Raw genomic sequence first — 12,094 nt, 5'->3', positions numbered from 1 at the left:
CTTGGCAGTTTCCACTGTTTCTACTTTCCTCTGCTTCCTCTTCTGCCCATTTATAAGAAATTGTTTGGCTCTTCAACGTGCCTTCCCATCTCCTCCCCGCAAGTGATTCTGGGCTTGGGTGAACAGGAAAGCTGGGCACAGTGTTTAAAAGCTTCTGTTTCTGCCATACATCCCCTTATCCCATTCTTAACCTCAGTGATAGCAGCACGTGGCCAGCATGCTCAAGGCTAGGTTCAATGACCAGCACCACTACAAAAAGGGACTAGTGAGGTGGGTCAGCTGTAGAAGACTGGGGTTCACCTCCCAGCATCCATATGGTGGCTCACAATCACCTGAAACTCCAGCACGGGGATCTGATCTCCATAGGATCCTGCATGCAAATGGTGCACTTAGACTCGTGTAGGCAAGCATGTTAATAAATTTTATAAAAAGAAAAATGCTACACATTAAGGTTCCAAAAAAGCTTTAAAAAATGCTAAGGCCAAGATTTCACCCCATACTGCTTAGGATTTCTGAGGAAGGGTTGCATTCTTAGAGGGTTCTAAGGTGTAGCCAGGAATGAGATCCACTACTATAGATAGGTCTCATCAAACCTAATAGTTATTACTGACCATGCAGGGAAATGAAATGCTAAAGCCCAAACTCCACCCACCACGACTGAATTAGTTCAGGATGGAGGAACTAGGCACCAGCATTCTCAAAGGCGGCCAGGCTTATGCTGTTCAGCTAGGTGTATGAACCACGATCTAGATGCCCTTCCATTTCTCATCAGTGACACCTATGATATTTGGGAAAGGGAAAACATTTTGTCTGAATGGGTTACCTGTTTCTCAGCCATTTCATAACTACAGCTGGTGACTAGTAATGCATCCATTTCATTCAACACAGTTTCACCTATCTTTTTAATTTTGAGAAAATGAAATGTACTGTTTTTCTTTGGGAAGATGGAATGTAGGCTGTTTTTCTTTCTACGTGGTCTTTGTTTTCTTATTGTGATCCTAAAATACCACTCTCTGTGAAGTGCCATTTTTCTTCTGTGATTGATTTTCCACCTGTCCTAGGATTAACAATGGGAAGGGAGCCTATGAATGAGGGGCAGTTGGCACTTGTGTCCCAATGTATGCTGGTGCTCTCTGTCCACTTTCTTTTTGGTCTGTATGGTTGTTTCAGTAGCAGAATGGAGATGGGCTTTAAGATCAGTTTGGCTGGAGCAAGAGAAATGATGAAGCAGTTAAGAGCACTGGCTGCTCTTGCAGAGGACCTGGCTTCAGTTCCCAGCACCCACATGGTGGTTCAGAACCATCTGTAATTCCAGTTGCAGGGAGTCCGATGCCCTCTTCTGACCTCTGAGGGTGCCAGGCATGCATATAGTGCACATACAGACAAAACATTCATACACATTACAAAGAAAGTAAAATAAATCTATTTTATTTTGAGACAAGGTCTAACTATGTAGCTCTGGCTGACCTGGAACTCACTAAGTAAACCAGACTGACCTCAAACTCAGAGATCTACCTGTCTCTGCCTCCTGAGCACTGGCATTAAAGGCATGCACCACCACACCTGGCTAAAAAAAAAATATTTATTTTTTTAAGATCAGTTTGACTCCTAGTTTTGCTAGGCTCTAAAACCTAGGAGACATTACTTAATCACTCTGAGACTGTCCTCATCTCTGGAAAGGGTTGCACTCCCCTCATAATTTTGGGATTCAGTGGTAGCATATAGAATGCCTAACACAGCACTTGGTGTTTAATGTTATTTCTCTGGTCTTTAAAGAATGCCAAAGAGCATTTAGCTGCTTCTACTTCAGACTCTGGCAATACCTGTCTATTTAGAACTGTTACAAGGATGTAAAGTAGTATTTCAGACAGCCAGACACCTATTGCAATATTGTGAATGTCTTTCCTACTTCAACAGGCAGGGAAGAAAGCTGTATGGATTGGGAAGAATAGGCACATGTGTAATTGAGAGTTACAGTCTGGTGTGGGGGTTAATCTTAACTGCACATTCAAAATTGGACACTCTCCTGTCAACCTGGGGACAGTTTATACTCCCATTCCTAAGGCCCAACTGCAGTGAACACTTCAATAATAATGACATAGCATCTGCTGTGGACAGAAGACGAACTATGGCCCAGTAAGATTCCACTCTCTAAAGCATGTGCATTCCAACTGACCCACCAACACAGGTCCAGAACCAGGTGTCTATTGTTCAGGCTTCCAAAATGTGCACGTCTGTCAGAGAGAGTCTGGCTTTCATTCAAGATAGGGTTGAAAGGGAAGAATGTGCTGGATGGTTGGTGGTCCATGCCTTTAATCCCAACACTTGGGAGACAGAGGCAGGTGGATCTCTGTGAGAGAGACCAGCCTGCTCTACAGAGTGAGTTGCAGAGTTCCAGGACAGCCAGGAATGTTACACAGAGAAACCCTGTTTCAAAAAAAACAAACAAAAAAGAAAACAAAAAAAAAAGAAAGAAAAAAGGAAGAATGCTGAGTTGAGGAGCAGAGATTGTGGAATGGCAAGAAAAAAGTGAGTCTGGGTAATGGATAAATGATCAAGAAGTAAACCATAACTTCATGCTTGGAGACAGGCACATCATCATGACTGTAGAGGATAATAGAGGGACTTGTGGGAGATGGGCTATGCCGTGTGTTTGGGACACTATACATCAAGAGATGCTGGAAAAAATACAATAAAAAACCTTCAACAAGCAGAAATGCACAGGACAATCACATGTGCTATTCTCCCAGGAGTTCTGTCTGGGTAGGTGTGGGGCATGGGGCTGGTATCAGTACAACCCCCTTGTGTCAGTAATAAGGAGAGCACCAAAGCACAGTGACAAGCTGGCATTTATTAGTGTAGTTATACTCCATCACTGTGGTAAAAGTAAAGGGATCTAAGACTCTTTGTTATCACAAAGAAATAAATAAAGCTTATTTTTAGGAAAACTCTGGGTGGCTGAAATGTAGCAGTAGCACTAGAGGAATCCAGCCTATGTTAGAGACGAAGCTGGGGTAGAAGGAATGACAGCTACCTAGAGGGAGGTTCACTCACTGCCCTCCCCCAACTCCTGGCCACAGCTGATCCAGGTTGCAGGGACAAGGAAACCTAATAGGGTAGAGGGCTGGGGCTAACACACTGAGGAATCAGGGACTTAGATCTACCAGGGCATGAGCTGACCATGATCAGACTCTCTCCCTCCAAAGAGGTCTAGACGGCAGCTTCTCCAGACCGCTTTCTAGAAATGTGCTCCAGATGGGCGTGGTCAGAAGTGTCCAGATCAATCTCATACTTGGCAAGGATTTTGAGGATTGGCCTCAGCTTCAGCCACCACTGTTCTTTGGGGATCCGGTGCCTACAGAGAGATGAAATAATGGTGATGTGACCTTATCCTATGCCAGCAAACTACCAAAGGCTTATGGGAAGAAGCTGGGCAAAAGAGGCTGCATTTAGGGCATGAGCACCTACAGGCGTGAGTTAGTACAAAAAGAAAAGCTTAAGAGGCAGTTAACAGGCTGTGGAAAGTAGGGCTTGGTAGCTAGTGATAGGGAGATAGCCATTCTAGAATGTAATGACTTACTCAAAATCTGTCTGGTCCTTCAGCTCGGTCACTGGCTGAAAGACCAGGGTCCTCTTACGCATCCCCAGAACACAACCTGAGTCTGGAGTATTGGCAAAGATCCGTCCTGGAATAAAGGATGGTCAGTTAGTCTTTCAATTGTGGAGTGAAGTTCTGGAGAAGGGGCTCACCCTGCCACCTCACATACCATTACGGTAGCTCTCTTTGATTTTCCCAGACATCCAGTTCATAGCCTTAGCACCCATCTTAGTGGCAAAATTCCTATCAAATGGAGTCGGACTTCCACCCTGAGGGAAGAATCAGAAAACAGGGAAGTGTAGAGATCTAAATGTACAGAAAGAATGGCTCCTAGATTAACAGGAAAGGACAGTTTGAGACTGCAGGGACTCAAAGTGAGCTGTTTAGCTTGGCAGCCACCATAATCACTGTTATGGAGGTGTCCTTGTCCTCTGTAGTCCAACCCAGCTGTCCCAGGTAGGATCTCAGAGTACTGTGGAGTGAAGTTCTGGAGAAGTTTTTCTGTGTACTAAGAGCAAGCAAGTAGGAAGGAGGAAAAAAAAGGACACAGGGATAACAACACTCTATTCCTGCAGAGGCTGCACCTTCCCGCAACCTGAGATCCTGGGAAATCTTTGTGGGTAGAGAAACACTGGTGCTTAAGCAGCATCAGCTGGGGCCATTTGGAACTAGTAGTAGACATGTGAGGCCTTTCTCCTAAAGCCCAGTTAGTGGCGATGGAAGCCTACACTCATCCATTAGGTTCAAGAAAGGCCAAGCAAGATGTGGATGGGAAAATCAGCCAGGCTCACTCAGCTCTAGTTCACGTTTGGTAAGTGGCCCTGAAAATGTTTTTCTCTCTAGACCCCATTTTCCTTATCAGAACCGCTGGTTCTCAACTCATGATCCATCTGGCCATGTTTGGGGGGTGTCTCTGTTCAAACTGAGGGTGAAGGGGAGATATGACTGGCTTATAGTAGGTAGAGGTCAGGAGTACTGCTGAGCTCCTACATTGCACAGAAAAGCCCCCCACAGCAAAGAACTAATCGTTCCCCAATGGCAATGATACCAAGGTTGAGCAACTATATCCTAAGCAAAGAGGATAGATTGCATCTCTGGGATTGTGTGGTGGTTTGAATAAGAATGCCCCCCATAGGCTCATATACTAGAATGTGCTATCACCAGGGAGTGGTACTATTTGAAATTAGAAGAATTAAAAGGTGCAGCCTTTTTGGAGGGAGTTTGTCACTGGAGGTGGGCTTTGAGGTTTCAGTCCTCTCCCTCCCTTTCATCTCTCTGAGCCCCCTCTCTCCCTCCCTTTCATCTCTCTCTCTGTCTCCCTCTCCCTCTCCCCTCTGCCTGCAGACTAGGATGCAGCTCTCGGCTATTGCTCTAGCATGTGCATGCCTGCTGCCATGTGTGCAGCCATGATGATAATGGACTAAGCCTCAGAAACTGCAAGCAAGGCCCTAATTAAATGCTTTCTTTCCTAAGAGTTGCCTTGGGCATGGTGTCTCTTCTCTTCACAGCAATAGAACATTGACCAAGACAGGCTTCTTCTAAGATAAAGATGCTTTAATGTATGACCCAACCTTGTTCCATGGTGACAGTGAGGCCCCAAAAGATTGGAGAAAGCTGATGGGAGCTTGTTTGGCTGTTGGGGGCTCTGGGAAAGCTGATGGGAGCTTGTTTGGCTGTTGGGGGCTCTGGGTAGCAGTGAAGGCACGACTGGGGCGTCTCACTACCTGTTGCATGTGGCCAAGCACGTTTTTCCTGCTGTCGAAGATGCCTTTTCCCTCCTCAGAGTACAGGTTGAAAATGAAGTCAGTGGTGTAGTTCTCATTGCACTTCTCATTCCTGCCAGGGAAACCAGAAGCCTGAGTCCATCCTTCATCCCTGCCTTTTGCTTCCCTAGGCTCTTCTACCTCCTCCCAAGGCTCCTCTACCCCCATGCTCTTCTATATCAGATTCCTCAGTTGTCCCAACCACAGATCCATCAATGGACTAGGGCCATACTGACTAGTTTCTTCTTAATTTAGGAACAAGCTGTTAATAAGGTACCTTAACACCAAGCCTCTCTTCACAGTTGTTTTCATCTTTTGCACCAGATGTTCGACATTTGCCTAAAAATGAAACAGTGAATCCTAAGCTTAGCTGGGATTGATCAGGGTGGACAAATGTCCTTGTCCCTCTTCCATATCAAGCCTTTCTAAGAAGGAAGAGGGCATGGAAGAGAGTTGTTCACAAGCTGGGCTTGAACTGGGTCTATGTCCTTTAAGCAGTTTAGTGCCTATGGAGCTTAGAAAGACCGAGACCAAGACAGGCAGAACTGAGGGGGCATTAGAGAAGCTTCCATGATTCACCCTCTCCCACCTCTGTCCAGGAGCTTCTGGCCCCACTTCCCTCATAGAAGAGACTGCTCACTGCCTGTGTTTTTACACTTTTGACACATGTTGCATGTATGTAAAGCAGTGGTTCAGCTGTTGGGAATGTGTACCCTCATTTGAGCTTTGAGATGAGCATGAGAACAAGACTACCACTCTCTGCTCTTGGCTGGGACTGGCTGGGATCCTGAGCTGGGAGTCCCCCTAACCTGTCTCTAAATCTCCAATTTGTAGCTTTCTTCTCTTCCACTGAACTTAAAACTGGAAGAATAATGATAATTTGATCCCTCTGTGAAATATGAGATGGGTTCTGGCCAGAGGTAAAAGGATATTTCCCTCAGAACTGGAAAGGCAGCAAGAGAAATCTGAGGATAAGAGATCATGAATTTCTCAAGCATTTAAACTTCTGCTGTCTTATGAGTTTGAAGCCTCTAAATCTATCTCACCTATAATATGGGAGCAATAGCTGTACATGCCTGTTGTGAACATAAAATACAAACACCACCAAAGGGCACAGCAGCATGCTACCTGACAAAATGCAATCCCAAAATAGTAGCAATGGTCATATATGTGAGACAGTCCTGGAGAACTTGCAAGGAGCCCTTCTAGTCCTCATGGGGCTGGGCCCATCAGCTCCACCCTCCCCTAGAACTCCCATAGTTCTGGTTACTCTAGGAACACTTGGGAAGATAGACTGGAATAGGAGAGAGACATCTAGAAGACTCTAGTGACCATCTACCTGTAGATCTCGAATGGTGAAGGGCTCCTCAAAAATGTAGGCAGCATCAGCCCCAGCTGCTAGTCCTGCCATGGTGGCCAGATAGCCACAGTAGCCACCCATGGTCTCGATGATAAATACCCGACGCTTGGTGCCCGCCGCAGACTGCTTAATCCGGTCACAAGTCTATAAAGATAACAGGCCACAGAAAGGTAGGATCAGATCTTTATTCTTCTTCAGCTTTCATTAATTCAACTTAATCCAGAACCATATCCGTCTAGGCCAGTGAGACCCCTGGACCTCACCAAGGTCCTGCATTCAAAGAGGGCACTGCATTAGAGGACTCTCTTGGGAAGAAAGCCATACTCATCTTTAATGGTGTTCAGAATAGGGATATTAAACTGTATAACTTCAGAGGACATAACAAAACAGGCCCTTTGGCAACAGTGATATGTTTCTAGGTGAGAAAAATGAATACCAGCACAAATGCCGTTCCCAAACACTGCTATTTATTAAAAACAACAACAACAACAACAACAAAACCCTCACTTTCAAGACCAGAACAATAATCATGCTAACTGGGATGAGAGGTTATGGCAGGTGCTCACCGTGCAGATGGTGTTTAGTGCTGTGTCAGCCCCAATGCTGAAGTCTGATCCAGGGACGTTATTGGAAACCGTGGCAGGAATGACCACAAATGGGATGCAGAGCTCATCAAATTGTTTCCTGCCCTCCATCAGCTCCAAGCCCCCTGTGTAAGCCTAAAAGGAGCAGCAGGTACAGACATGAGAAGAAAGGCAAATAGGGAGGGGGAGAAGAGGGGATAGTGGGATACTCACCTCAAAGCCCCCAATGATGACAAGACCCTGAATGTTAAACTTAGTTATATTGGCACTGATCTGTTCCAAGTTCTTCTTGGGCAGAGTCCTAGTTGGCCAGTGGCAAGGAGCAGGGAGTAGGAAATTGGGGGTGAGAAAGCAAGATAGAAGGAGAGAAAAGTTAAGAATTAGAAGGTGAGCGGGTGTGGTAGCACACACCTTTAATCTGAGTACTTGGGAGGCAGGGTCAGGCGGGAGTTTGAGGCCAGCCTGGTCTACTGAGTGAGTTCCAGGACAGGCTCCAAAGTTACACAGAGAGAAACTCTGTCTCAGAAAACCAAACAGAAATGGAATATGAAAGTGTTTTTTTTTTTTTTTTTTTTGTGTCTGGACCTGTGGCCCCATTCTCTCTCACCATTCTAGAGTACACAGTGGATCTTTAGTGCTCAGATCTGCTATATGATGTGTGGCTGGGTCTGTCTGTCCTCACTGAAGACACTCAGAGTTTTCAGAGCAGTAGATAGAGGCCCTAACCTAATGGATTAATGCTCATATTCAAAAACATCTTGAAAGGGTAACTGGGAGAGGGTGCTCCCAAAATACCATTTACCTTTTAGTACCAAGTTTGGAACCACCTTGACCTGTCCAGCCACCAACATAGCTCCAGCCAGCTTCTTCAATCTGCAGGGAAAGGCCACACAGGTCTACAACATGGCCAGAGTGCCAGGAAACCCATGTGTGACCGAGGCCACTTCCTGAGCTCTAACCCTACAAAGTACCCCTTGGTTGGAAGCTGACCCAGCTCCTGGCTTTTGCCCGCACTGAACTTCTTCCATCCTTCTGACTCATCTGGGAATAATAAGCACCTATGATGGTAGACACTGTGCTGAGCTCTGGGTCAGAGAAATAAATAAGACATGATGTTTGGAAAGGTTTGTTCCTATTACCCTAAAATTAACTATGCTCCCTGGAGAGATGTTAGGGAGACAAGGAAGCAGAGACAATGGACAGACCTTCCCTACACTGACTTTCCCTGGCCCCATACTGCATGTGTTGTCCTTCTTTGTGTTTTCGTACCTGACCTTTGGCCAGACCCTCAAAGCCATCATGTACAACCAGCACTCGGTTGCCCTGGATAAGGCCAATCCTCACAGTAGAGCGGACCGCAGCGTTCATGCCTGCAGCTGGGGCCCCCACATTCATCACAGCCACTGTGTGCAACCCACCCTGTTCAGAAAGAAGCCAGCAGTAAATGAAGAGAGAAACACCCCCAGACAGGAGATCACCAAGAGAAGCAGAACTTTGAGTTACTAAAGTATGTGTGACAATACACATCACTCCCCCAGGGAAATCCAGTACACAGCCTGCTACTTTGTCCTATAGAAACAAAATTCTTTACCACATAAAGCACATAAAGCCCATATCATCATTATGTAACAGACAGAAGACCTCAAAGGACAATGCTTTCCAAAATGTGGTCCTTGGGCCACTTGCATCCTGATCCACCTGAGGAGCTTATTGAACAGCACATTTCTGTCTGCTGCTTCACATCTCTCTGCTGAGGGAAGGGCCCAGGAATCTGCCTACCTCATAAGCATCCCAGACAATTCTGATAAATAATAAACACTGAGAACCGCTCTTTCAAGGGAACAGGCACTGAGGTAGATCTGGGTGTGGTTACACCCACAGGGTCAAAGCCCTCTTTCCTACTTCTTCGTGCACTTTTGCCAACCCTGAACGGTGTGTGAGTCTTGGGTTCTCTAGCCAGGACAAGTGAAATCACAGAGAGTCATCACACAGGGTCAGGGTTACAGTACTGAAGAACAGTGGGGACAAGGATATGGCAAGGCTAAGTTGTGTGGGTAGCACTTCATGAAGAGAAACTGAGCAGGAAGGGGAAATTGCCAGTACCTTAGAGACTGGGGGTCTGACATGAGCTAGAAGCTTGTACACCTCCCAGTTGTTCATGAAGCTCCTATAAAAAGTACAAAGAGAACAGGCTGTCTCAGGCCACTCCTATGGCAAGCAGCCACAGGAATCGGGGTCAGGAGTTGGGTCTCAATGAATTTCCAGAGTAAACCAATGAGGAACTAACCAGGCAGAGCAGGGACTAGGAAGAGGCTTGCTTGCCAGAGGGCTATTCATGCGTCAACACTCCCCAAGCATTTTTGTCCCAGGTGCTGTGCTCAGCAAATGGGACAGTTCCTTGCTTAGAGATACCCAGAACCTAACTGAGGGCCCCATCTAGAAATAACAGACTAGAATGAAAAGCTCTTTCCAAGGAGGGCATCCCTGAATGAACTGAGCCTCTTGGGCACCTTGTAACTGATTTCCTTGGGGAAGAGACTGTTGCAGACAACAATCTGAAAAGGCAGCTTATGTCTGGGGCTTAGAGTGACACAGATCTTTGGCTTCATTCTGTTATCTGGTTGCTATAATTAGCCAGTTTCTGGTCATTTTCTCACCGGCCTCTCAGCTTCATGGCTTCATCGAATCTCTTCTCATCCATAGCCTTGGTCACATCTTTGGTCTAAGGGAGGGACACAGCAACAGTCACAATTCCAAGGCATGATTTGCATAACCAAATCTCCTTTTTTGGGATCCTGCTCATCAACACACCCACCTTTTCCATGTCCCCCAAACTATCTCAGAAGCATCTTTATTTCTTCTTAATTTTTCTGAGTAATGAGCAGCAAAAGAGGGACTAAATTAAAATCCTTGGCAGGGTAGAGAAGTGCTCACAGGTGACAGAACCTTTTCCCACCTACGATCAGGTTCCCACCCAGTCTTGGGACTACTGAACAATGAAGAGGTTCTACCAGGTGAGAAGGGTCCCCACCGTGTGCTCCTCAATGGCTGCTTTCTACTCAGCCTTGGCTGGGGAGTGGTGGGTGGATGGGGTAGGGAGTAGGTTGGGGGTGGGGGAGGAGGGATGGGGGTGAGGAGAGGGAGAGGGAGAAGGGACTTACATGTGAAACAAGCTTGTTCCCTAACTTGAACTAATAAAAAAAAAAAAGAAGAAGAAGAACTACTCAGCCTTGGAAGTGCAGTCTCAAACATGGCTGCAGGTTATCGGGTTTCTCAAGTCTCAGAGAAAAGCAGGCCCCAAAATGGGGGAAATTCAGGCAGCCCCAACAATCAGGACCAACATTCTAGTTCAGTAATCAGCCACTGTATTCATATTGTGGCATCAAAGGAATGGCTACCCTAGAGAACCCAACATTTTCCAGGTACTATGTCAATGCATCACAGCTTTTCTCCAGTCTTTATCACCCTGGAGGTGGGCAGTGGCTACCCTATGTTGATTTAGAGGAACACTTTTAAGAGAGATGTCATATGGAAATAAGAGGTAACTGGCTAGAAGTTAATAAGTAGCATTCCCCGAGTCTTAGTATTATTAGGAGGGACACTGACTTTGTGTCCCTGTTACATAACTACATGAAAAGGGTTTGAGGTTGGTGCTTATAAAATATTAGGCAGTAAGCCGGGCATTGGTGGCACTCGCCTTTAATCCCAGCATTCGGGAGGCAGAGGCAGGCGGATCTCTGTGAGTTTGAGGCCAGCCTGGTCTCCAGAGCGAGTGCCAGGATAGGCTCCAAAGCTACACAGAGAAACCCTGTCTCAAAACCCCACCCCCCCAAAAAAATATTAGGCAGTAGTATATGGACCTTCCATCTTCCTTCGGAAGGCTACAGCTGAGGAAACTGATGCTGAGTGGTGGTTACAGCTCTTGTTTTGCAGTCCACTGTGTCCTTTTCCTTTATGTCTCCTCCTCCACCATCCTGCCTTTCCATCTTTTTCTCTACTGGGACCATAGAAGTTGATCTCATGCCTCCCTTGAGCTCCCAGGAAAGGGTATAAGACTGCTAAGGCACAAAATGGGGGTCATCACTTACCACTTGGACACACTCCATGAGGGGCAGGCGCACTGCCTGGTTACCAGAGAGGCTCACCACACACGCTGGGGTGTCTGGGGTCCCCTCCAAAAGTGCCATCACTGCTTCTACACCCATCCTGCTGCCCTGAAGGAGCCCATGGAACAAAGAATTTGCTTAGACCTTTCTAAGATCTCATCTAAAGTTTGATGTCTCTCTGCGCTTTTCTTATCAGAACGCTAAAGATAGTACTTGGTTCCAGAGAAGTGTATACACATCACATTGTGATCAATAGATTATGGGAATTTAGCAATATTCTCTTCTTACTGCTAAAGAAGTAGATTGCCTTTCTTCCAAGTGGAAGAGGGTAAGAATGATAAACTGAGGTTAGAGCCCAGTAGCTTCATTGATGTTTAGAGCTTGAAGACAGTGATCCTCATAACTAGGGGTGCTAATGCCTGTCATCATCTTTGTTTATGGGAATAAAGACCACTGTGGCCTAGAGGCTGGTGGGTGGATAACATGGCTGATGATATAAGCCCCATAGAATCAGGACAGCAGGCCTGGAGGTTCTAAGAAACAGGAACCACTGAATCCTGTGACTTACCAGAATCCGATCAAAGGCTGATGGTGTCCCACCACGCTGCACATGTCCCAAAACAGTGACCCTGGTGTCATATCCAAGACGCTTTACAACCAGCTAAAAGATCCAAGAAAGAAAC

At 46.2% G+C, this 12,094-nt stretch overlaps 1 protein-coding gene across 3 annotated transcripts in view; it reads right to left on the bottom strand.

Annotated features, from left to right (window-relative positions):
* Positions 1-2,831: 2,831 nt before the first annotated feature.
* The window catches only part of Pfkm (phosphofructokinase, muscle), a 38,737-nt gene continuing 29,474 nt past the window's right edge, over positions 2,832-12,094 (bottom strand). For all 3 annotated transcript variants that reach the window (XM_027396432.1, XM_027396433.2, XM_027396434.2), the window contains 14 exons: positions 11,980-12,072; positions 11,394-11,519; positions 9,963-10,027; positions 9,409-9,472; positions 8,575-8,724; positions 8,108-8,178; positions 7,519-7,606; positions 7,288-7,440; positions 6,701-6,865; positions 5,639-5,700; positions 5,323-5,434; positions 3,768-3,867; positions 3,581-3,686; positions 2,832-3,355 (listed from right to left, as the gene is read on the bottom strand). In XM_027396432.1, coding sequence (XP_027252233.1) covers positions 3,211-3,355; positions 3,581-3,686; positions 3,768-3,867; positions 5,323-5,434; positions 5,639-5,700; positions 6,701-6,865; positions 7,288-7,440; positions 7,519-7,606; positions 8,108-8,178; positions 8,575-8,724; positions 9,409-9,472; positions 9,963-10,027; positions 11,394-11,519; positions 11,980-12,072 — 1,500 coding nt within the window. In that variant the 3' untranslated portion in view covers positions 2,832-3,210. The remainder of the gene's footprint in view (positions 3,356-3,580; positions 3,687-3,767; positions 3,868-5,322; positions 5,435-5,638; positions 5,701-6,700; positions 6,866-7,287; positions 7,441-7,518; positions 7,607-8,107; positions 8,179-8,574; positions 8,725-9,408; positions 9,473-9,962; positions 10,028-11,393; positions 11,520-11,979; positions 12,073-12,094) is intronic.

This window comes from Cricetulus griseus, chromosome 2 (genome assembly GCF_003668045.3).
Source record: "Cricetulus griseus strain 17A/GY chromosome 2, alternate assembly CriGri-PICRH-1.0, whole genome shotgun sequence".
NCBI lineage: Eukaryota > Metazoa > Chordata > Mammalia > Rodentia > Cricetidae > Cricetulus > Cricetulus griseus.
Note: the sequence above shows the minus strand (reverse complement) of the source record. Positions and strands in the feature narration are given on the sequence as shown.